The 25085-nt window shown below is 47.1% G+C and overlaps 1 protein-coding gene across 1 annotated transcript in view; it reads left to right on the plus strand.

The window, feature by feature from the left end:
- Positions 1-25085, plus strand: part of Pde8a (phosphodiesterase 8A) — a 114999-nt gene that overhangs the window by 84560 nt on the left and 5354 nt on the right. Inside the window, exons 9-19 of the mRNA XM_060367445.1 lie at positions 3283-3371; positions 5143-5194; positions 5281-5323; positions 11320-11397; positions 13578-13648; positions 13905-14066; positions 15527-15575; positions 15781-15916; positions 17119-17317; positions 21637-21854; positions 23665-23794. Coding sequence (XP_060223428.1) covers positions 3283-3371; positions 5143-5194; positions 5281-5323; positions 11320-11397; positions 13578-13648; positions 13905-14066; positions 15527-15575; positions 15781-15916; positions 17119-17317; positions 21637-21854; positions 23665-23794 — 1227 coding nt within the window. The remainder of the gene's footprint in view (positions 1-3282; positions 3372-5142; positions 5195-5280; positions 5324-11319; positions 11398-13577; positions 13649-13904; positions 14067-15526; positions 15576-15780; positions 15917-17118; positions 17318-21636; positions 21855-23664; positions 23795-25085) is intronic.

The following is a 25085-nucleotide window of genomic DNA, read 5'->3' on the forward strand; positions in this document are numbered from 1 at the left end:
ACAGAGCCCTAGCTATCCTCTGGAACTTGCTCTGTAGATCAGGCTGGCCTTGAACTCACAGAGATCCACCTCCCTCTTCCTCCCGAGTCTTGGGATTAAAGGCGTGAGCCACCGCCACCTGGCCTTAGTTGCTTTTGTTTTGTTTTGGGATGTTGTTGTTGTTATATTTCAGAGTTTGGGGGAGTGTGAAAAGGTGATTCTACATACTCAGTAACTGCTGGTGTACTGAGGTGAGAGGACAGACATCTGTCCAGTTCAGTCTCTGAAGAGGAAAGTCTAGTGGAAGGGTCATTGGCCTTGTGGAGCCATCATGTTGTGATTAGCAAGGAGAGCTCAGCTGTCCACTGGAGGCAAACATGGCAGAAGAGAGGAAACTCAGCAAATGGTCAGATGGCAGAGCTAGGCACCAGGATGTCACGTTCTAGGTGGTGGAATCCGCTTGGAACTGCTGGGTGAGAGGCAAAATTCCCGTGCTGGTGAAGCAGAGTATGGCAGCCACTCACCCCTCCACAAACCTTTCTGCCTGTGGCTCCCTTTGGGGTGGGTAGATTTGCTAACCTGATTCTTCAGGTTCACATCTGTGCTTTCCTGTATCCTTTTCCTTCTTCTCCATAACGCTGCTGTCAGGGAACTTATAATTTCCTGTCTTCTAGGTAGCTAAGCCTTACATGGCCTTTCCCTGTCTAGACATTTTTACTTTTTTCCTTTTGTTGCCCTACCCGTGACTGACAGACAGACTTCTCAGTGCAGGATACATGCTGGTTGTTCAGATGCCTGTCAGTGCTGATGTGGGGCCTCAGAACCCTTTGACCTGCTTTATTTCCTGTGATCCTTCCTCCTTCCTCACTGACAAGCTCTGCTTCCCTGCTGTACTTTCTTCTGTTTCCTCCACAAATTACCTGGACTCTGACCTTTGCTCCCTTGCCCTGGTCCCTCAATATCCTGCTGTCATTTGAAATTAAATTGTCAGAGAATGATTTTCCTCTCACCCTTCATGAATAAAAAAATCCAGTATCTCTTTTAGTCAGTCTCTCTGTTCATAAGCTGTCCTTACAAGTTACCTTGTCTAGATTCCTAGAATAACTGATCCCTGCTGCCTTTTGCCTCCTTCAAGTCCACACCAATCTCACCGGTTGCTAACTTCCTTGCTTCGAGTGTATACTGTGTGTCCCTGACCTGCTCCAGGACTTAGTCACACCCCCACAGTTATGCTGGGCAAATCCCATGAGCTCTCCTCATCCCAAGATTATATGTTGATCCCCTAGTATAGTGTTCAGATTGCTTAGCCTGGTGACCAAGATTCCAGAGTTGACCTCAGTCACTCTGTAAACAAAAGCCTCATGTGTTCTTTGCTTGTTTACCATGGGTAAGCACTGTGCCAGCCTTGGGGACAGGACAGCTGGATGACAATGACTTAATTTTATGACAGTGATTGCCAAAGAGAACTACATCAATAGCCATAGAAGCCCAGCCTGGTATGTAGCTTGTGCCAGACAGCAGCAGGGAAGCACGAGTCTTACTGTGTGCAGTGGGGAGCTCATGTGGGCACAGGACTGTGCAAAAGCAGCTGTACCCCAAATTGGCTTGCTCCTGGACTCGCCTGTGGCAGACTTGCCAACTATAAATCTCTCTGACTGCAATCTAAGGCAGTAATCTTACTCTCAGAAGGTCAAGCTCACAGTGATACAGAACTAAATGTCTTGTGTATTTATGATTAGTAAATATGGTTCATGCTAACTACAGTAGATGTTTGCTTGTGACTAGAAAATGTAGCTTTAACATTGTTCCCCCAGCCAGGTTATTGCTGCTTTGGGGGAACTGTGGTGCTGGCATGGCCTGTTAGACCTGTCAGTTGTCTGCATTTATTCAGAAAGAGCTAGAGAAGAAAATTCTGAATATATTTTTCAACATGCTGGTGGTTTGATCCTATTGGCCTGCTGTTTCTTTTTCTTTCCTTCTTTTCCTATTTTCTTTTATAACGCAACAGTTCTATTGAGATGTAATTCCCACACCATACAATCCACCAATTTAAAGTATACAGTTCATAGCTCTTGGGAGGCTGAGGCAAGAGGTCACTACAAGTTAGAGACCAGTCTAGTCTGTGTAGTAATTCCAGGCAGCCAGAGCTGCATAGTGAGAGCCTACCTCAGACACGCTAACAAAACGATATAACTCAGTGATTTTAAGTATCTTCGTGTAGTTGTGCCCGCATCTAGACAGTTTCCCATATGACCCCTGATAGCCCTCTCAGACCTGTCTGTTTCCAGGGTGACCCCATGTGGGGATGAGGACTGCCTACTCCTTCCTTGCTGGTCTTGGGCACAGTCCATCTCTGGGACTGTCCATCTCTGCACTCAGAACTTAGTTCTTTGTGGCCTGTTCTTTCTTCTGTTTGGTACTAACTGCATACAGAGTTAGCTGTCTTTGACATGGTCTTGAAAGAAAAAAAAAGATCGTTTTCAGACTTAGGGCATCCCTAATCATGGTCAGTATCTACTGAGTCTTACAGCTCTGGGTTCTGAGAGTTCCAAAGGACCAAGAACATTATGGTTGCCTCCAGGTCCATTTTCAGCAGGAGGTTTTAGGGATTTTCATAGCTTTGCAGCTAAGTGACTTGTCAGATGAATTCAGAATATTGGCTGGTAATAATGACAAATCCCTAGCTGCCCTCAAGGGAAGATGTGCCCTATTTCCTCCTCAGCCATGCTTTTCTGTTGAAAGGATCCCTGGTTCTGGTCATGTGGGCTCTTAAAATCACAATCTCATGCTTTTCATCTTCACCTTCTTGTTCTGTTGCTACCTGAGCCCTAGCCTAGCTGCTGCATCATCCCACCCTACAGAGGGACTAAAACCTCTAATTCCTGAAGGGCTACAGACACTCAGAGTATGACGCTAGTAGCAGCCTACCACAATAATGGCCACAAACTGCTCTTCTGTGCCCTAGTCCTGAGGTGTCTCCTACACTGAGTGTCAAGGCAAAGTGCTTAATTTCCTCCTTTGTGCATCCGGTGGGAGCTGAGAAAGGCGGCCTCAGTGCCTTGAAGTGAGGGATCTCTCTCTTGCCAGCAGATGACCATGGAGCACATGACCACTTACATTGAGGCAGCTTAACTTTTGTCAAGTGGACTTGAGGGGATGATGAAGAATATCAGGTTATTGGAATTGAGATCGTGTTTTATCCTGATTTCTTTCATGGTGACTAATGAATCAAAACAAAAATGGAAAAAGTTCCTGAGTTTATGTTTTAAACCCAAAGTGTAATAATGTACATTCTATTTATAGGAGTGGCAAGGAGTTTACTATACTCAAAAGAAAAATGGAGAAAATATACAACAAAATGTGAAGATAATACCTGTCATTGGGCAGGGAGGGTAAGTGGGGAAATGTGCTTCGATCTGCAGTCAGTGTTTTGAATTTGCTTTGAATACTTAAGTAAACTAAAAACTGCTCACAGACATGTAAAAACCTCAAGGGGTCTCACAGGATGGCCTTCCAGGGTGGGGTTCCTCAAGGTCGGACAGTCTTCTTTATGCTGTATAGATTTGCAAGAGACTTCAAATGTTTATATTCAAATCGTGTGTGCCTCTGTGTTTGTAAGCTTTTTATCTCATTGGAAGTAGTTATTTCTGCAAAGGCCTGTCACATTAGAGAAAAATAGTTTGAATGTTAACAGATGTGTTAGAGGCTCAAGAGCAGGTTCATTGAGAAACGTGCTTGCTATGCAAGCGTGAGAACCTAAGTTCAGATCTTCAGCACCTCCATAAAAGCCAGTGTGACATCATAGCTATAACTCTATTATTGATGTGTAGAGATCTGTGAAATGGTGAGATCCAGATTCAGTGAAAGACCCTGTCTTGATGATGACGGTGATGGTGATGATGATTGATGATGATGACTATGATGGTGATGTGATGGTGATGGTGATGATGATGATTGATGATGTGGAGAAGCAATTGAGGAAGACATCCCAATGTCAACCTCTGCCTCCACACATGGCCACATGGACAAGCATGTATGTGTTCACATACACATATTGTTAATCTTAAGTATGAGAGTCTAAAATTTTTAGATGCCTTTCCTCAGACTTATTCAAAATGATGTTTCCAGAGAAAATTCTAAGTATGAATTATAGCACACCTAAGAGTAAAATATCATTTAGTAAATGATAATCATGAAAAACTATACCTTACTATACTTTAAATGCAAAATATAAAGTCAGACCTAGTGTATGATACATTCACAAAAGGGAAGGAGGCAGGAGGAGGAAGTGTGGGCCCATGGTGTCAGGAACTGCCTCTGTTCTCCCTCTCTAGCCAGGTTCCTGGGTAGTGGGAGATGCCGTTTCATTTCCATTTTATTCTAAATGCAACTCTGTTTTGTCATCACAGTGCTGTCTCTATTTTATACACGACGAAACTGATTTCTGGCCCCAGCACTGGCTGCCATGTATGATGGTGCCTGGCACAGCCCTCAGTGCCAACTGCACAGCTCGCATGCTTGGTCAGCAGACTTTGCTGCCAGTTGGTGATTGCCTCAGGGAGGCAGATCCGTGTGGACTCTCTGTTCTTAGTCTTTGCTCTTTTATGTCCTTTCCACTTTTTTGTGATAAATATATAGGGATTTGATAATTGGGGCGGGGTAAAAGAAATTGAAGGAACAGTAAATCAGTTGGCAAGTTAGCAGCATCTAGTTCAGGCCTTGTTGCTTGGTTTTAGACGTTGACTAGCCAAGGCTAGCAGAAACCTTGGCCTGTGTAGCTTCTGTGGCCCGTGGCTCTCTTCGAGAGTGACTATAAGAGACTATTGGAACTCAAGAGTATCCGTGTCAATGCTGGTCAAAAGGACACATTAGGACACTAAAGGCTAACGTGCAGCACACTGTTAAAATCGAGTATTTCGTGTTGTCTATTGTCAGAACTAGGGGCATGACTGCTGAAGTCACTTCTTCCCAGAGACATAAGAGGGTTGTAAAGTTTTGTCTATTTATTGATAGCCTTGGCGCATATATATATATATATATATATATATGAAGAAAAATACTCTCAAAACATTTCGTATATTGCTAAAGGAAAGTATTTTTATAATGAAAAATTAACTATAACTAGAGTCAGGAGAAAAATAACACATTGTTTTCTACTTTCAGAAAAATCAGACACTATGTGTCCATTATCAGAGTGTGCAATGGCAACAATAAGGTGGGTAAGGAGAGCCCCAGGACCTGATCATTCCAAGCAAGGGTTTTAGGTGATTAAAACTAATGGCTTGTAAAATTTATTTTTAGGTTGAGACCATAACTGAGTGTATTCAGACTGACAGTCAAACAGGTATGAGGCCCTATGTTCATTCTCAAGGTTGAATGTTTGGGGGAAACTCACAGATCCTTTCTTTGACTGGCCTCTGTGTGCCGTGGTGGGCCCCTGTTCTCCTAGCACCAGCGCTACCCCAGCATGGTTTGGTCTTGAGTGCTGTGGGCATCTCAAGTGCCTGGGATGGATGCTAGTCTGTTTGGAGAGAACTGATAGGTTCACTGCATGGCTTGTGTGCAGACATGGTGAATGAAGTATGATTTTGTAACCTGGGATGAGCTTTCAGAAGGGTGGAGTGGCAACCTGAAGTACATTAGCAGAAGCATCTTCATCTGTCCGAACAGTTGTCACTGCCTCCCACCAGACTTGCCTCATCTCATGTCTTCTAATCATGGCTCGTACCCCATTTGTTGTAGTCCAGAGGCCTTTCTCTGCCTCAGAGTGCTTGTTTCCTTCGAGTCTTGGCTCTGCCAGGCTGCTTCCTGCATTTGCCTTCCCAGAGAAGGGGCTGGACAGTGCAGGCTCTCCATCGGGCGCTGTGGAAGAGGGAAAGTGCACAGGGTGTGCTCCAGAAAGAGGGATAGTGAGTATAGCCTGACACAGAGCCAGGGTAAGGATTTCGAATTAATCATGGTCCTTAAAGGCCAGGTGGGAAATCGGGCTTTTTATCCATAGGAATGGGAGTCTCTGAGCTTCCGGAGCAGGGAGGTAGTGTGGAGATACTTGAGCTCTGAGAAGTTCTTCTATCATGTCCACAGCTGGTTCACGTGGAAAGGACGTGCTGCTCTCATTGTGACTGGGAGGAGAGGAAATGGTGGCCAGGAAATCAGGTGACAGTAAGAAAGGATAACAAATGTGATGTTACAGGATTAGAAAGAAGAATGAGGAAAAAGTCCAAAAGAGTGTATCGGAGCCTGGAGATGAGGGTGTGGTCAGGAGTAGGTCTATAAATGTGGACCACTTTACCTGTGTGGTCCTGTTTATTAATAGTGTGTATTGAATGTCTGTTGGTCACTGTTTCTAGGCTCTTCAAAGAGGTATGCATTAGAGATACAGATGTTTCTGACCAGAAAGGCATCAGCAAGTGAAGAAGATGTAGACCTGCTGAGATGGAGCCCAGAATGTGAAGGGAAGTAGGACCATCAAGGTTACTGTGGGAGAGAATGACAGTGAAAGTGTGGGGCAAAGTCCTGTGACAGCCGGGCAGAAGAGGAGGGAGGACAGCTGAGAGCAGGGAAAGTGCAGAGTGGCAGGGCTGGGTGGCACAGACGGTGCATGAAGCACCCGGGCAGCAGTGCAGAGACTGGCTTACATTTAAGAGCTACTGAGAGCTGTCAGAGCTCAGGCTCGGAGAAGAGTGGGCAGAAGCCAAGCCGCGGGGAACTGTGGAGTCAGAACACAAGAGGCATTCGGGGCTTCCATGGCAGGAGTCTGTGCTACAAGCTCACAGAGCACATTGCTTGATTTTGTTGTTAGTGGTATCTTGTTGGATTTAGTTCTCAGAAGAGCAGGTGGACATGACTTATCAACACTCTGTTATTGCAAATGAAAAAAAAAAAAACAACAAGCAAGAGCCAAGAGAGGTAAATGACAGCTGAGAGCTAGGCAGCTAGGAAATGACAGAGCCAAGCTTAGGAGGCCATCAGTTGATGGTCAGGGGAAGTGCAGGCAAGGTTTGTGCTTGTTGCACTTGGTAAGTGCTCTCTTAGGAGCTGCTGCCACCCCAGATGAGCCGCCACCTGGTCTGTCCTTATTCCTGGGGAGCAGAACAACTCTATACCTAAAGGTCTGGGGGCTGTTTTGCCTCAGTGGGGCAGGAGGGGCATTAGGCCACAGACAACAGAAGTCAGTCCTCAAGCAGAAGTGGGGCTTATTGGAAGGAAATAGACCACCTTACAGATTGGGTAAGAGAATTCAAGAAACCAGTTTGGGAGGGAGTCAGGAACCAAAGGATACTGGGCAGCTGTCCGCCTCCAAATTAGGCATGCCACAGGAGCAGCATAGTTGGGCACCACTGGCTCTGGCGAGATCCAGGCTCAGGACCTTGGTCCTGTGCAGACTCTGCAAAGGTGCTCATTTGGCTAGGCCAAGGTCATCCTCTACTCATGTGTAGAGCTAGACCTTCTGTAAAGGGACTCCCCAGTCAAGAGAAAGGATATTGAGAGTTCAGGTATTTAGAAAAATAATAAAGCCCTACCCATTACATTTTTCTTACCCTATGTGTAATTTCCAGATGGCGCTATACCTAGCTAAAGACACAAAATGGTTGTAGTGACGCAGTATCAATCTTGTTGTGGCTTGCTGTCGCATGACAAGCTATGGTTCAGGTAGAAGAGGTGGGCCTCAGATACTTCACAGGTCTTATACACTGCCAGGGCTGGGACCACTGCTTATAGATGTCACATCACAGTTCTCTGAAGAGATACAGAGGTTCTTGTGTGTCTGAAAACAGAGAGCCCTCTCAGGAAGAAGGCAGGTACTATTGTCTAAGATTGGAGGTAGCCAGGGAGCTTGGGGCTGGCAGGCTGGCACTTCTCACAGGCATATGCATTAGCAGCCTGACAAGGTCACAGAGCAGTAACCTACCTGGCTTCAGCTTTCTCATATCCAGACTGGAATTCCTGCTCCCAGGCCAAAGGGTTCATGCAGTCAGGGTTCTGACTGTATTTCATTACTCAACACTGCTTCTCCAGAATTCCATCAGTTGTCCTATCAGGCTGCAAAAATGCCGATGTCCCTGAAAGAATGAGAAGTAAGGATCCTATTTTCTAGAACAGAACACTAAGAGCAGTGTTGCAGCTGGTGCTAAGCTCAAGACCTGGTCGTGGGGGCCTGCTTGGAGTTGTTTCCGTGTGCAGGCGTGATACCGCATCAGAGTGCTGTGTGTATGTGGTGAGCACCCGCTGCTGTGCGGGCCCCGAGGCACGGTGCTTCTTCAGGGCCTGCAGTCTTTCAGGAATGACCACCCTCATGCTTCCTCGTTGGTCTCGAGGGTGTGCCCTAAGGGTTGCACCTGGGAGCTGGGATGGGTCGAGGCATGTATGGCCCACCTCTACCTGCTGGTTGGAAATTGTCCCACAGTCACATATAAGGAGCTACAGGGAGGGACATAGTGGGAATAGCATTCCTAGCAGGGTTTTGGGAGCAAAGTGTCTAGGATTTCCATAGAGGTAAAGTTTCCGTGGAGGCTCAGTCTCCTTGCTCTCTCTCCTTCCTCTTTGGCACAACCCCATCCTGATCTCATGCTGCTTTCGGCTGTGTTCTGTTCTAGATCTCCCTTCACTTAAATTACTGTAATTCTGCTCACCTGCCTTGCTCCCACTGGACCACCCCTTTTGGGGACATAACTGTATCATATTCGTTGTCACATTCCTAATACTGCCAGGGATTATCTGAAGTAACTAACTTATAAAGAGAAAAGGCTCCTTTTTTTTTTTTTTGGCTCACCATTACGAACGTTGTGGCTCAACATCATTCACTGTGGGCTACGATGAGACAGCACATTGTGGGATTGTATGGTAAGGTGAGACCACTGCTTCTTGGACAAGGGGCAAAAATAAGGGAAAAGGAAGGGGCTGAGAACATACCCCAGATGACCAGCTCCCTCTCCTGAAGGCACCCTGCACAGTTGACCCTGTGCCCTATGCCCTGCTCTCAGAGTCAATCCTCAAGAAACACGTGGGGAATGAATGAGGGAGTGCAACGTTCACAGACCCCAAAGCACCATTCTTGTTGGCAGGGGCAATCCTTTAGCACACGGGCCTTTGAAGGGTAGTCAAGATCTAAACTACAACTCCAGTCTTAGCTGTTATAGGGCAAGTGCTCAGTAAATATTTGCTGAGTAGATGAGAGGGGACAGAAACAATTCACAGCCCAGCTCACTGGACAATTGTGTAACAGAGCCATCATAAAGCCTAGAGCAAGGAAGACTCCGACCACTCACTCACTGCATATGGTTGAGAGGAGGTGTCATTTGGAGGAGGGAGCATCTGGGGCCAGTATAATGTCAACTCACAGAAATGTAAGCAGGGTGGTTGGGCTGACAAGCCAGACCAGAGAGAAAGGAAAGGCAGGCTGTTGATGGTGGACTGCACCCACCTCTGAAGGGCGGGGGCTCACTGTTCTGCTGGACTTTGAAAAGGGGAGTTAGAGTCAGTGATTCCCCCATGCAGGTGTCAAGCAAGGCAGGCATGCATTTACTGAGCCTCTCTGTGTGCTAGGTCTGTTCCTGGCCACCCAGGAAAGACTGCTCTGCCCCTAGATTGTTCACAGTTGGCAAACCAGACAATAAAACCAGTTACCCTACACTGATGGGATGTGATGAGGAGACGCCCGGGAAGGCTTCAGTGCCTGAACTGAATCTTCCTGGAGGAGCAGTCAACTAGGGAGAGGAGGTAACATGAGAAATGGACATTCTAAATAAGTAGTTTGTACCAACGTGTAAAAGTTTACGGAACGGACAGACACAACGTAAAGACTTCATGGGGTCTAGAGAATCGGGGCTGGCTCTGTAGGGTTCCGAGTGCTACCCTGAGGAGTTAGAAGCCGATCCTCGGGGTGATTAGGAAAAATCTGATGGTATGGTCTAATTCTTTTGGTTGCCAGTTAAGCATTGATCAAGTGGGTAGATCCTGTCTAATGCTTGGGGATAAAGAGCAAAGTTAGAAAAAGATAAGCTCATTTTGTATAATGAGGTAACTTGCAGTAACTGAAGAGTGTCCAGGTGTAGATGGTCACTGGCCCATCAAGATGTAAGTCTGAGATTCAGGAGAGAATGGGGTAAATCAGCCACATGCAAATTAGACAGAGCTGCAAGAAGCGGTGAGAGTTTTGGGTTTGTTTGTTTTTGTTTTGAAGGAGGCTGTGTTTGCTGAGGAAAGAAAGGAATGAGGCTAGAAGCTTTGGAACCCATTCTTTGGAAATGCTCGGGGGCCAGGGAACAGGAAAGCATGCAAGAATGGAGGAAGGAGTAGTATAGTGGACAGAAAACAAGGAGAGTGTGCCTTCCACAAGGAGAAGTGGCCAGAAAGAGGGCTCACTGCATCTAGAGAGATGTTAGCAACAGGAAGGTGCCACGTGGCCTTTGCCAGCCTGCACACATGCGCATGGAGAAGAGGCTCCGACTTAGGTTGGATCGGGAAGCTAATAGCAGAGCTGCAAATACAGCTCAGTGGCACTGTGCTCACCTAGTACGCTCAGGCTGCGAGTTCCATTCCCAGCACAGAACAACAGGAGGAACCTCCTCCACGGTGTGGACGAACACTTGAGGCCTTCACTGGCATCATGCCCTAGGCAGAGAAGAAGGAATTGGGGTAGGGTACCAAGCAAGGCAGAGAGCTAAGCCACATCCTGGGGGAAGTGGACTCGGCCTGCCCTGGCATTGCCTGTACTCACCCGCTGATTACTGTTTTTCCTCTCCTGTGAGGTGGGGCATAGTTGTTGATCACTAAGCTCTCAGCACCATGCAGGGCACCCACAAGTACACAGACGGACAGACAGGAAGTGATCCTATGGAGCAAGACCTAGAGAGAAGTCATAGAACCCCTATTTGGAGCCTAGAAGAGCAGTGTCCTCTTTTACTGGAGAAGGGAGTAAGAGAAAAAGGCAGATCGTGCTAATTCTGCACCCCAGACTGTGCTCCACGTGACCCTAGGGAAGAGAAGAACATTCTCCCAGGATGTTGCTGAGAAAATAAAGTATTTGTTTCTCCTTTGGGACAAGGGTGAATGAGGATAAAATCCTTTGTTTTATTTAACTACATTAAGAGAAACTCTCCCGAGGTCACTTCTTCTGGTTGTTTCTGCATGTCTTTGGACTCTGTAAAGCTCTGGGAAAATAAATCTTTTCAAAACCAAGTTATGTCTGTGCTCTGTTTCTGTGCACAGTGCTGGTTCTGTGGTATCTTAGTGGTGTTCGAATTCTTACACTTGTGGACTTTTAACATTTAGCTTGATGTCTCTTGCTAATATGTCACTTAACATCTCTGTAAAGATGTAGTTTAATTGTTTCCACAGATAACCAGACAGGCAAACATAAAGACAGGAGGAAAAATTCGTTGGAGGTCAAAGCAGTCTCCTCCAAAACAAATGAAGGTGAGTGGCCACTGACTTGTGTAGGCGTGAGCACAGGATGCCCAGCCTCGCCGTTCCACCGCCTCGCTCCTGCTCACCGTGCACTGTGCTTTACAGAAAGAGAAGGCCCCGTAGCATCCCACTCCACCCTCCACACGGGTGGACTCCATTCCCAAGCCTTTGGAGTGAGTCCATAACAAGGAAAGCAGAGAAATAGACACCAGGTAGTCTGTGGGTTTCTAAAGTCTTGCCCGTAGATTTATCCGTTGGTCTGCTGTCGTAATGTGAATCACACATTTGTAATTCTGAAGGATAGATTCCATTTGCAGTTTACTGTGGAAACCTTCCCTTTGGAAGTGGTAAGCCTAATTTGGAGATTACAAAACTCTTATTAAGAAAATATTACTTAGCCAGGAGGTGGTGGTGCATGCCTTTAATCCCAGTCTCTGAGAGAGCTGGGATTGACAGAGACAAGTGGATTTCTGTGAGTTTGAGGCCACCTGGGGCTACACAGAGAAATCCTGTCTTGGAAAACCAAAAGAGAGAAAAAGAGAATAGAAAATATTGTTAAATTCGATTGAAATATAATTATTTTTAAACAGGGTTTCATATAGCCCAGGCTGGCCTCAAACACCCTGTCACCCTGTATCGTCCAGGATGACCCTTGAGCTCCCGATCCTTCTTTTTCCGCATCCCACATGGTGCTGGAACTACAGGTGTGTGCCACTTTGCTCAGCTGAAATACAGTTTTTAAGACCATGTAGATGCATGCTGACCAACCTGTTTCGTTTCTAACATGCGATGAGCATGGCCCCCCCCAATTTCATGTCCTCTTTTTTTTTTTTTTTTAATTAACCCACTGAGTCCATGTACTGCTGCCTGTATATGCATGGTCACAGGGCCAGTCACTGATGCACAGGCAACCTGCTGGGGGCCACACTCCCCCAGAAGCCATCAACTGCCAATAACCCTTCAGGGAGGGGCAGGCCTCGTGAGCCCCTTCTGTACAGAGTGCTTCTGATGGTGTCCTCCCACTTCTAGTGACACGACAATAGTACATAGAAATGCAATGGGCGTTAGTGTTAGTACAGAGAAATGCAATGCATTTTAGCACATTGGCATTTTGCTCAGTAACTTTGGTAAGATCATGATAGCGAGTATATTTGTAGATTCTTCAGTTTAGTGACTTTATTGTATAAAATGTCAAGTTGGCAGCCATATACTAGTTATTAAAATTGGGGCTGGAGAGATGGCTCAGCAGTTAAGAGCACTGGCTGCTCTTCCAGAGGTCCTGAGTTCAATTCCCAGCAACCACATGGTGGCTCACAACCATCTAGAATGAGATCTGGTGCCCTCTGCTGGTGTGCAGGTTTACATGCAGGCAGAACACTGTACATATAATAAATAAATAAGCCTTTAAAAAAATTAGATGAAGTGTTTTTGGCCCCCAAACTGAGAGCATTTGAGGCTTCCTGGCCTGCTTAGCCTTGGCCAGTGTTTCTCTTTGGACCTCAGTTTCCTTGAGGGCAAGTTGGGGCTGAAGCATGTTGTCAGACCGTCTCTAACCCTTATGGGCTTTCTGTAATCCTAACAGTGGGTGTTCACAGAGACACGGGGCTCTGAGAACATTCTTTTCCCGCCTGTGCATTGTCCAGGCTTCCCTCATCTCAGAGGAGCCAAGCCTGGACATGAGTTAAAAAAACTTGGTTATAGTCTTGTTGCCTGATTAGCCAATATTAAACATCCCAGAGGGAGGCACCAGAGAGAACCTTGGAAATTTGAAGGAGAAATTATTTGATTTCAGTTAGTGGTGAGGCTTAACCCCGTGCTCCTGCCGTCCATGGGAACAAAGGGTGTGCAGAGCTGTCTTCCTGGAGTGCAGCAAGAGGCAAAACCAAGCCCTTATTGTTGTAGACACAGAAGGGGTTGTTTGGCCTTGACTTGTTAAATCGTTCCCTCTGTCTTCTGTCTGGGCTGGGACATCAGAAGTTCAGTCCATGGGGTCATATGTGCATCCTAGAAGGAGGCAGAGTGGTTATGCGGAGCCCAGGTTTGCCACGTGAGGACGGGGGAAGCTCAGTCAGCAGGCGCTCCTGTGCGGTCTGTGTGCAGCCGAGCATACTGCTGACTGTGAAGGGTGGGCATAAAGCCCTCCGTGTTTACACAGGCACGTACCCTGATTTCTCACCCCCTCTCCACAGTTTGCAATCAGAGAAGACACTCCTCTTTGGCCCGGATACATTCGATGATGATTGAGGCACCCATCACCAAGGTTGGTCTTCACTGAGTATGCGAGTCCCTGGTACCCCCACAGGGACTTCCCTGACAAAAAAAAAGGGACCTGCAACATAAGAGTGCTATTTCAGTTGTATAATATTGTCTCCTCTGAAGAAAGGGTAGGTGACGGAGACACTGTGAGTAACATTCACCCAGTGGCATAATTGCAAACTATTACCAGCTTGACTCTTGATTGCTCTCTGATTGTTTTTAAGGTTAGAAAACTCAGGCCTTCCATTTCCTTGACATAGGTGATCAATATTATCAACGCTGCCCAGGAAAATAGTCCTGTGCCTGTGACAGAAGCCTTGAACCGTGTGCTGGAGATTCTGAGAACCACTGAGTTATATTCACCGCAGTTTAATGCCGAGGATGATCCTCACGCCACTGATCTTGTTGGGGGATTAATGTCTGTAAGTTTATTTGCCCAGGCTAGAGCCTGTCTGTTCCTGTTGGCTTTCTCAGGGGTTATCTGAACAGGACTCTAGAAAGTCAAGCAGGGCATCTATGTGGGGCCCAGTAAAGGCCACAACTCCTGCATGGCTTATATTCAGCCATGCTTGGACCAAGCAGCTGCCTGTTGCTTATCTCCCAGGGACTCCTCAGCTTGGAGCAGAAGAGGACCAGTATTGTAGACAGTCCATTGATCCAGTTCTCTAGTGTCACCTAGGGCTTTACAAGTCATTTATTTAAATAAGACATTTTCAGTTGTATTAAAGTGTTTTTGTTGTCTGCTGTTTGCTTGTTTGTTTGTTTGTTTGTGGCAAGACAAAGTCCCCTGCTGGCCTGGAACTTGCTAGGTAGACCAGGCTGGCCTTGAACTCATGGAGATCTGCCTATCTCTGCCTCCTGAGTGCTGAGGTAAAATGTGGCATGTCTTAAATTTAAGAAGCAGGAAAAAGAAAAACCATCAAATGTTTCATATTAGTAGCAGGGGTGTCACGCAATGGTAGAGTTTGAGTGAGTGCTTGCCTGCCATTTACAAAGCCTTGAGTTCCAGTCCCAGCACAAAAAAGAAAACAACAAAACAGCTAAGCAGATACCATGCACCTTAACCTGATTCCTGCATGACAAACTACAAAACAAGAAAACTGTCTCCTGCCTTTGTGTTTAAAAAGTGCCAGGGTGCAGGCATAGCTTCGCCTCCAGAGCCCCCCTGACTCCAGCTTCTGGGTAACTGCCTAGGGAAGACAGCCTTAAGGGTACATCACACACAGACTCCTGTGGAGCCCAGACACAACCTTAGCCAGTGCAGAGTGGTGCCCTCAGGTGAACCGTACCAGCTGTCTGCCAGCTATCTTAGGAATAAAATTGGCTCTCTCCCAGTTCCCACTCTCTGAAGTCACTAGATTTCAACAAAGTAAGGTGTGGGCAGTAAGTTCTAGAAGGCAGGGTCATTTCCAGTGGTAACCTCCAACTACGGCCTATGGGTCAGGGGTGAGTTTGGGGAAGGAGGGTGGGAGTGTCCTGGAGCTCAGTGAATGAAAGAGAAGGTGGTGTAGGAGCATAGAGTGCTGAGTGATTGGTTTGGTGCTCAGGGAACAAGGGGAGGGGCCGACTTAGAAGGTGAGACAGCTGAGTCAGAAAATGGGGGAAGACTGAGAGCAGAGGGCGGTTGTTGCTAGGGCATTAGTTGGTTCTGGAGTGAGGCAGGCATGTTGGTCATCTCACTGGTTGTCCTGCCTGAGCCTAGGTTCCAGCAGTAGAGCCCAGCACCCAGGAAGTGGTTGAATTTGGGGTTGGCCACAGTGGTCAGCCTGCTGGGCTGGGCAGTCTTTCAGTGGGCGGTCCTACATTATCTTCTGGAGCTGATGCTCTGGGTTATCCAAAGGGAAAAGACCATGTGACCATGCTTCTTCTTGGTTTTTACCAGGACGGCTTACGAAGGTTTTCAGGAAATGAATATGTTCTTACAACAAGAAGTAAGTTCTCTGTTTTTAACGTTTTAGATCACTGTAACACTGCATTCCAGCTTGAATGATGGAGACAGTTGGTCCCATCATTAAGTTCTGGGATGCCATGAAGCCTCAAAAACAAAGTAGCCTTTCTGATACAGTGCTGCTCCCAACCAAAAACCAAATGCCATGAATCTGTTGATGTTGTTTTCCAAATTCTATCACCTCACAGACCTTCAGTCATCTTCAAGCAATGTGTCCATCCCCCTCTGCCTTCATGATATCTCACCACGGATTACCCTGGCCATGGAAAATGACCAGCTCTGGGACTTTGACATTTTTGAGCTGGAAGCAGCTACCCAAAAAAGGTGTGTTGAGCTTGTTTCCCAGGGCCCGGACAGGGAGCCACTTGAGCGGCACACCTGTGGGCAGGGCTATTCCTGGGGTGGGACAGTGGCTGAGGAAGGAGTAGTGGGGCTTCAATTGTCCTGAGCCCAGGCAGAGTTTGCCTAGCCGTGATGGCATAGGTTCCTAAATTCTCCAGTATGCGGTCCTGTATGAGGCAGCAACAGAGTCCCCTGCCATAAAGCCTCGAACCGATATGCTTAGTTACATTTGATAGAACTAGTCTCCGGTCTTGGTTGCCATGTTGGTGGCCCCACACAGACACTCCACCCTAGTTATGTTCACCGGCTCATGGTTGCAGACTGGGAGTTTGGGCTTTGCTAAGTAAAAGCTGTTAACCACAGGGTCTTGGCACATAGGACTAGGCATCCGCAGCTGGTACCAGTCAGGAGCTCGGTCCTGTTTTGCAAGAGGTGGCTCTGCTGAACTGTGGGATGGTTAACCAGGTCTCACCCCACTGGGCGAGCGTGTCTACACTGGGGCGCCCGCTTCACACCGCCAAGTAGTCGATAGGGGTGCTCCATGGCAAGTGAGCCTCCGAGCGCCTCGGTTACGCAGCAGAACCACCACCTCAGTGAAAAGTGTGTAAGGCAGCCCAAGCTGAGTCAGACCTCTGGGAGGGCTTCTGGGGGGCTGATTTCTTAACTCTCCAAGCCAACCAGTAAATCAAAGCACCCTTACTTGCTGGCAGCGGGTCACCTTGTTGGGGTAAACTTCAGACCATAACACCACCTCCAGATTGTCGAGGTGTTCCGTCACCTAACACGTGTCTGTGTCCAGTTTATAGTCACTTCGGTGGTCATTTCCTCTAGACCAGTCTAGAGGGACAGTCAGTAGAACGTGTGAAACTAGGATTGCAGGTGGGATGTTTAGTCGTATGGAAAGGGGTGTTCTAGAGATTCCACTGATGCGAGCAGGGTGGCAGGGTGGAAACTGTCACCCTAGCAAATCAAGATGCCCCAAGAAGGCTAAGGCAGAAACTGTTGTGTGGCCCCTGCCCATGTGGAATGCTGCACAGCCCGGCTGGTACAGCCCAGCAGGGCCTTTTGGCTGCCCTGGGCACTCTGCAGTTGGGCTTGAATTTGCTTGTTGAGCCTGAATCTCTTCAGAGCTCAGGATACTGGCTAATTGCTTTGTTTTATATTGTGGATATTTTTCTTTGTAGGCCTTTGATTTATCTAGGTCTCAAAACATTTGCTCGTTTTGGAATCTGTGAGTTCTTACAGTGCTCCGAGGCAACACTGAGATCATGGTTTCAGCTTATTGAAGCCAATTACCACCCTTGTAACCCCTACCACAATTCCACACATGCTGCAGACGTGCTTCATGCCACGGCCTACTTCCTTTCCAGGGACAAGATAAAGGTAGGCTGACGCTCGCGTGTGTTCCCCACTTACCAGCAGCAGAGGGGAGAGGCAGGTGCTTCTGCCTCAGTTGCCCTCACTCGCATGGTAACAGAACCACTTGGTAGTCCTCATGTGCGTGGAGGTTGGCACACAAAGGAAACCAGTTGCTCTGCAGCCTCCGCTTCCTTGAGTCCCTGGGGAGAAAGAACAGGAGAGAAGGAGGTTCCAGTCTGAACCTAAGGTACACTGAGCCTCTTTGGGATCCTCACCTGTGCTGTGAGCCCGAGACCATTACTGCCCCCTCCTCAGTCCCTCCCCGCCTGGCCATCTGACCCAGACAGAGCTCCTTCTCATCTTACTACCCCATGCCAGTGACGTCTCCTCCCTCCTCTCCCCGATCCCTCTGGTGCACTCTCACAGTGCTGCCATTGTGTTCCTTCCAAAAACAGCATGGCTGACCATAACTGCCAGGAGCAGCTTTCTTCTCCCTCAGGGGTTCAAACTTAAAAACCCTATGGCTGCTGAAGCTCCTCAAACACTCCGCTGGGATGAACTCCCCTTCCATCGTTCCCTCTCTGCCGCAGGTGTGCAGGCCACACCAATGCACTGGGACCAAGAGTGGCTACAGCCACACAGGACCGGGGGTGTCCCTCCTGAGCCCACACAGTCTATCAACATGGAGCTTGGGTGTGGAGACAAAATGGAGGATGCGCCGGTACAGGACTGAGCAGATGATTTCTCCCCATGAGGGGCAGACCTCTCAGATCTCAGTCTTTTGGGTCCTTCCCTGTGACCACTAGTTATTGTTGTTTTAATATGGAATTAGGCATTTGTACCAGTTAGTTTTTGTCAACTTGACATGAATTAGGGTTATGGAGGGATTGCCTCCATCAGATTGGCCAGTTAGCATGACTGGGGCATTTTCTTGATTAATGATTAATATGGGAGGGCCCACCCAGCCCACTATGGGTGGTGCTGCCCCTGCTCAGGTAGTCCTGAGGTATATAGAAAAGCAGGCTGAGCAAGCCAGTAGGCAGTGCTTCTCTGTGGCTTTTGCTTCAGTTCCAGACTTGGCTTCTCTTAATGGTGTATCCGAGGTAAGGTGAAATACACCCCCTTCCTCCCCAAGGTGGCTTTGCTTATTTTTTTTATAACAGCAGCAGAGAGGATAGGAATTGAACCCTAGGCTGTGTGTGGTGGGCGAGTGACAGAGCTAACCTGTAGCTCAGTTCTTACCAAATCACCAAGTCCATAGGTGGGATAAAAATCGAGAGATGTTTCCTCAAACACAGAGACAAGTGGTCAGGGAGGGAGGGTGTGTGTGTGCAGTGTCTGAGTTAAAGTAACTTAGCATCTAAAGAACAATTTTTGCTATAGTTGGTTGCTTTTGAACAAATATATTCTGAGCTAGCCTAAAAAAAAAAAAAAAACAATATATATTTTGAGATAGTATCTTGTGTAGCCGGGGCTGGTCTCAGATTCATTGTGCTATTGTAGCTGGTCTTAAATTCCCGACCCTCCTGCCTCTAGCTTTCAGATTGTGGGATTACTGGTACACACAGCCAGGCCTGGCTTAAAATGATAGTCGAAACATTTATTGAGTTTCACACCATAGAGTGTCCCTACGTAACATGAAAAAACTATAGAATTTTAATGAATTTATGAGATTATATATATATATCTGTTCACATGTTTATAGAATACTTCCAAATATGATCTTTAAACATTAGTATCTGTAAACATGAGATATGTTAAGTCCACTGTAGCATACAGATGGAAGTCAGAACAAGTTGCGAAGGTTCATTCTCTCCACCATTTGGGTCTCAGTGATCAAACTCAGGTCCTCAGGATGGATGACAAGCTCTCTTACCAGCTCCTACTACTAGGGCATAATGTTTTGAAGCTCAGTTTATAAGCTGCAGATCCTGAATCATAACAAAACTAGAATTTAACAGTTAGTGGTTGTCAATCACTACAAATACAAAATATCTGAGAAAACTCAGATCCACAAAGAAATAAAACCAAAATAATAAGATTTTTTTTTTTTGTTTTTTGTTTTTTTTTTCGATACGGTCTCATTATATACACCAGGCTGGCCTTGAACTCAGAGATCCACCTGCCTCTGCCTCCCAAGTGCTGGGATTAAAATTAAGCACCACCATCCAAGCCTTCCCTTACACCCTGCCCACTCTCCTTCGAGTTCATGGTCTCTTTTTCTGTCCGTTGTTGTGGCATGCACATGTGTATGTATATATACATACGTATGCCTAAATATTACCTGTTGAGTCCACGGGACACTGCTTGCATACATGTTCCAGGACTGACCATTTAGCAGTGGATGACTGGTAGGTGTGTCCTTCGTGCGGGCAGAGCCCCCCGCCCCCAGCTTTCTTGTTGCCCACAGTTTTTATGTGGAGTTGAGGCCTCATGGGCTTTTCCTATTCAGTTTGGCATGTCATTATGTCATCCTTGTTCATCTCACATTAGGGCAGTCACATGCTTGGATAAGTTTTGAAATGAAATGAAAACTGTCTATCCAACCTACAGAATGATTTGGCTAGGAAGATAGCTTAGCCAGCAAAACACACTTAGTGCCCACATAAAATGCTGGGTGTGAAGGACATTTGTTCAGCCATGTTCATAGCAACTTTATTCATAATAGCCACAATCTGTAAACAACCCAGATGTCCCTCAATGGAGGAATGGATACAGAAATTGTGGTACATTTACACAATGGAATACTACTCAGCAATTAAAAACAAGGAAATCATGAAATTTGCAGGCAAATGGTGGGAACTGGAAAAGATCATCCTGAGTGAGGTATCCCAGAAGCAGAAAGACACACATGGTATACACTCACTTATAAGTGGATGTTAGACATATAATATAGGATAAACATACTAAAATTTGTGCACCTAAGGAAGCTAAGCAAGAAGGAGGACCCTGGGTAAGATACTCAATCTTCATTCAGAAAGGCAAATGGGATGGACATCGGAAGAGGTAAAAAACAGGGAACAGCACAGGAGCCTATCACAGAGGGCCTTTGAAAGACTCTACCCAGCAGGGTATCAAAGCAGAGGCTGAGACTCATAACCAAACTTTGGACAGAGTGCAGGGAATCTTATGAAAGAAGGAGGAGATAGAAAGACCTAGAGGGAACAAGGAGCTCCACAAGGAGACCAACAGAACCAAAAAATTTTGGTATAGGAGTCTTTTCTGAGACTGATACGCCAACCAAGGACCATGCATGGAGATAACCTAGAACCCCTGCACAAATGTAGCCCATGGCAGCTCAGTCTCCACGTGGGTTCCCAGGGCTGTGTCTGACATGAACTGATTGGCCTGCTCTGTGATCACCTCCACCTGAGGGGGGGAGCAGCCTTGCCAGTCCACAGAGGAAGACAATGCAGACAGTCCTGATGAGACCTGATGGGCTAGGGTCAGATGGAAGTGGGGGAGGACCTCCCCTATCAGTGGACTTGGGGAGGGGCATGGGAGAAGAAGAGGGAGGAAGAGTGGGAGGGGGCTACAGCTGGGATACAAAGTGAATAAATTGTAATTAATAAAAAACTTTTAAAAATAGAAGAATGCTGGGTGTGGTGGTGGTGTCCATGTGCGGCCAGCATTGCTAAGGCTGATACGGAGATTCCCGGGGTTCACGAGCCAGCCAGCCCGGTCACCGAGCTGCTGGCCCCAGTGGTGGAAACGTGTTTTGCAAGAACAGTAGATGCTCTTGACAACATCTGTGGTTGGCCTCTGGCCTCCACATGCATGTGCACACTCATGTTCACACTCACATACATGTGCGTTCACATGATCTACACACACACACAAGCTGGGCATGGTACATGCTTGTAATCCCAGCACTTAAGAAGAACCTCCAGAAGTTCAAGGCCAGCCGAGGCTACATTGTGAAGAAATGGGAAGCACAATGGCTTTCGGAATTAAGACACCACAGTACTAAAACTGAGAAATAGGGAAATAGTAACACACAAATTTGAAAAAGTAAGTGACAGAAAAAGCACCTCATACATCTATATTAACTCAAAAATTGTAAAGCTGATAGTATTTCTTTTTTGCTATATAATTGATAAAAGTGGAGGAAAACTGGCTAGGCTACTGATGTCTGCCTGTAATCCCTGCCCCCAGGAAGCTAAGGTTGGCTCAAGAGTCAAGGCTAGCCTTAAGGAAAGGTAAACAGCCTCAGAGCAGAGATGGGAAAACAGGATTTGCTCAGACAATGTGGTTGTCTCAGGAATCGGGGCAGAGAGAAGCCTCTGGTGAAGGATTGTTTCAGCACAGCAGACACTGGTTTTCAACGGAGTTGTTGTTTTCAGGAAACTTTAGATCGAATTGACGAGGTTGCCGCCCTCATCGCTGCCGCCATCCACGATGTGGATCACCCCGGGAGAACCAACTCCTTCCTCTGCAACTCAGGAAGCGAGCTAGCCGTGCTGTACAATGACACCGCTGTGCTGGAGAGCCACCACGCCGCGCTGGCCTTCCAGCTGACCCTGGAAAACGACAAGTGCAACATCTTCAAGAGCATGGAGAGGTGAGGACGGGGACTGCTGACGAGGCGGAAGGCACCGTGGCTGTAGGCGTGCTCACAGAGCATTGTCCTACCGTCCACACCGAAACAAGCTGAGCACGCCGAGCTCGCAAGCGCCTCACCGCCGAGCTACATCCGCCGCCCTTTGACGGTTTTGTTTTGAGGCAGGGTCTTGCTGAGTTGCCAGGTTGACCTACACACCTGCCTGGAACATTCCTCCTGGCCTTCTGTGCACAGCACACTTTTATCACTGTCTGTTTGCAGGTCCTCCCCTGAGGAAGCTTTTCCCCTGATCCTCACCTGCATGCAACTCAGAACTGCTCAGTCATGGCTTCTTTAGCACATGTAACATTTATAAAATTAGATGTAAGAAATGGCAGGGCTCGGTGGTATAGCACTCACCTCGCGTGTACAGGGTTTGGGTTCTATCTCAAAACTAAGTGATCACTGTCCACTTAGAGGTTTTGAGACAGGGTCCTACTACATGGGCTGGCCTTACTTGAAGTCCTGCGGTCAGAGCCTCACAAGCGCTGGGGTCCTAGGTGTCAGCACCTGCCCCAGCTCAGAGTCCAGAACTGTAACATCTCAGGGTCCTTGTCTTTGCTCATCAGCACGCTCTCCGTGTCTTGCTCAGGCCCTAATACACAGTAGAGCTCGATGGGAAACAGAAGAAAAGTCATGAGAAATACTTTAATTTTTTTAAGGAAACTTTTATAGGATGTTTAAAAGAGTATCCCGAGTTCCCAGAGCTCCCTTGTGCCATGTCATATTTGCCTGCAAATATTATTTTCATCTGGAAACTACATAAGACCTGTCTTAGTTAGGGTTTCTGTTGCTGTAATAAAAAACATAACCAAAAGCAACTTGGAGAGGAAAGGCTTTATTTCATCTTGCACATCCAGGTAACAGTGCATCACTGAGGGAAATCAGGGCTGGAACCTGAAGCAGAGGCCATGGAGGAACACTGCTCACGCCTAGCAGCCGGGACCATCTGCCCAGGGGTGGCACTGCCCACAGGGAGCTGGGCACCCTCTAATAAAGCATGAATCAAGAAAATACCCAACAGGCTTGCCCACGAGTCAATCTGGTTGGGGCATTTTCTCAGTTCAAGTTTTCTCTTACAAAATGCCTCTGGCTTGTTTCTAGTTGTCACAGAACCAGCTAGCACAAGACCCCACTAACTTCGGATGTCTCCAGAGAAAGGATGGCTACAGAGAAGGGCTAGCTGCAGGGTCTATTTCATACTCTTTCTGTACTTTTTAATTTTAAATTATATGGATCACCTCTTCAAAAGAAAAAAGTTGAGACTATCAATAAAAACAAGGGTTAAAGAAGGGGCTATCAAAGATCTGCCCTCAGAGTTCTCTGGGTCTCAAGGTACTTCCATACTGGACGCATTGGTAATGACTATGGAGATTGTAGGTGTGAAGAGAAGAGCCTTGCTTGGCTCAGTGGCACATGCCTGTAACGCCAGCCCTTGGAAGAATGACTCAAGAACGTCAGTTGAGGCCATCCTGGACTACACATTGTGACTCTGTTTTTAGCTAGAGAGGGAGAAAGACAGGGAAAGGTCTTTGCTTATCCCCGCTACATACCCTAAGAACTGAGTACACTGCTCTACAGAGCAATCACAGCCACAGAGCTGAGTGTCCTGTGTCAACTTGCTGTTACTTCAGCCGGTGATGCGGGAACTGTAACTTCCAGTCGTGCTTGACTGACAGCTGCAGCGGACATGCATCCTGGAGCACAGGTTGTGTGTAAGAGAGCCTCCAAGTCTGAATCAGTAACCCATAGCCCCCTCTGTCTGAAACAGGAATGACTACCGGACACTGCGCCAGAGTGTTATTGACATGGTCCTAGCCACAGAAATGACAAGGCACTTCGAGCACGTCAACAAATTTATCAACAGCATCAACAAGCCTGTGGTAGTACAAGATGATGAGGTGAGAGAAAGTTACTCTGAGGCTGCACCCGAGCTTCACGCTTCCCAGCGCTGTGAAGAGCTCAGTCAGACCTGGCAGGGCCCTTGGCGGGCGTGTTGAATTTGGTTTTCCACTTCCTTTCTTTCATTCGATTTTTCTTTATTTGCTTGCTTATCTATGTAACATTTATCTATTTAATCTATCTGTCTAATCTTCCATCATCTGTCCATCCATCCATCCATCTAGCTATCTATGTAGCTATCTATCTTGAGGATCTATCTATCTATCTATCTATCTATCTATCTATCTATCTATCTATCTATCTATCTATCTTGAGGCAGGCCAGCGCTCTATAGCCCAGGTTGGCCTAGAACTCAGTGATCCTCTTACCTCAGACTCTCAGGTGCTGGCATCGAGGATGGTTTATTTTGTTTTTTCATTGTTTTTTTTTTTTTTAAAGAAAAATCATTAATGTGCAAAACTCTGGCAGGAATAAAAATAGAACATGGAAATATATGTGTAAACAAGAGTTTTCACATTGGCCATTCCTGTGCCCTGTCTCAAAAATGTCTCCTCCATTTTTGAACATTCTAGATTCTAGGTCCAGTTGGGCTTTTTTTCTTCTTCTTCTCCTCCTCCTTCTCCTCCTCCTCCTCCTCCTCCCCCTCCTCCTCCCCCTCCTCCTCCCCCTCCTCCTCCCCCTCCTCCTCCCCCTCCTCCTCCCCCTCCTCCTCCCCCTCCTCCCCCCCTCCTCCCCCTCTCCCTCCTCCCCCCCTCCTCCCCCTCCCCTCCTCCTCCTCCCCCTCCTCCCCCTCCTCCTCCCCCTCCTCCCCCTCCCTTTTCTTTTTTTTTCTTGACAGGCTCTAACTATGTAGCCCTGGCTGGCCTGGAATTCAGTAAGCAGACCAGGCTGTCCTCACATACTTAGAGGTCTGCCTGTCCCTGCCTCCCAGTGCTGGGATTGAAGGTGTGTGCCACCATACCTGGCGCTTTGAGTGTTTGTTTTTTTTAATCTTACCTTGTTCTCCTTCAAGTCTGAGTGCCAAACACATAGACTTTTTACTGTCACTTTTTTCAGGGTCCTCTTCCAGAAAGCTTTCTCCCCAAGAGGCACCTAAAAGTGTCTGTTCATTGGCCTCAACCTTCTAGGTATCAGGATTCGTAAAGCCTCACGGGACAGAGCATCGCCGACGATTGCTCTTTTTATAATGGCAAGGGCGCACCCTGAACTCTGAGAACTGGTTTGCCCTCTCAAGCAAAAAGGACTTCTACCACCTCGCAGAACCAACACTGAGACAGTGATCAACGAGAC

The sequence above is a fragment of the Meriones unguiculatus genome, chromosome 14 (genome assembly GCF_030254825.1).
Source record: "Meriones unguiculatus strain TT.TT164.6M chromosome 14, Bangor_MerUng_6.1, whole genome shotgun sequence".
Lineage (NCBI taxonomy): Eukaryota > Metazoa > Chordata > Mammalia > Rodentia > Muridae > Meriones > Meriones unguiculatus.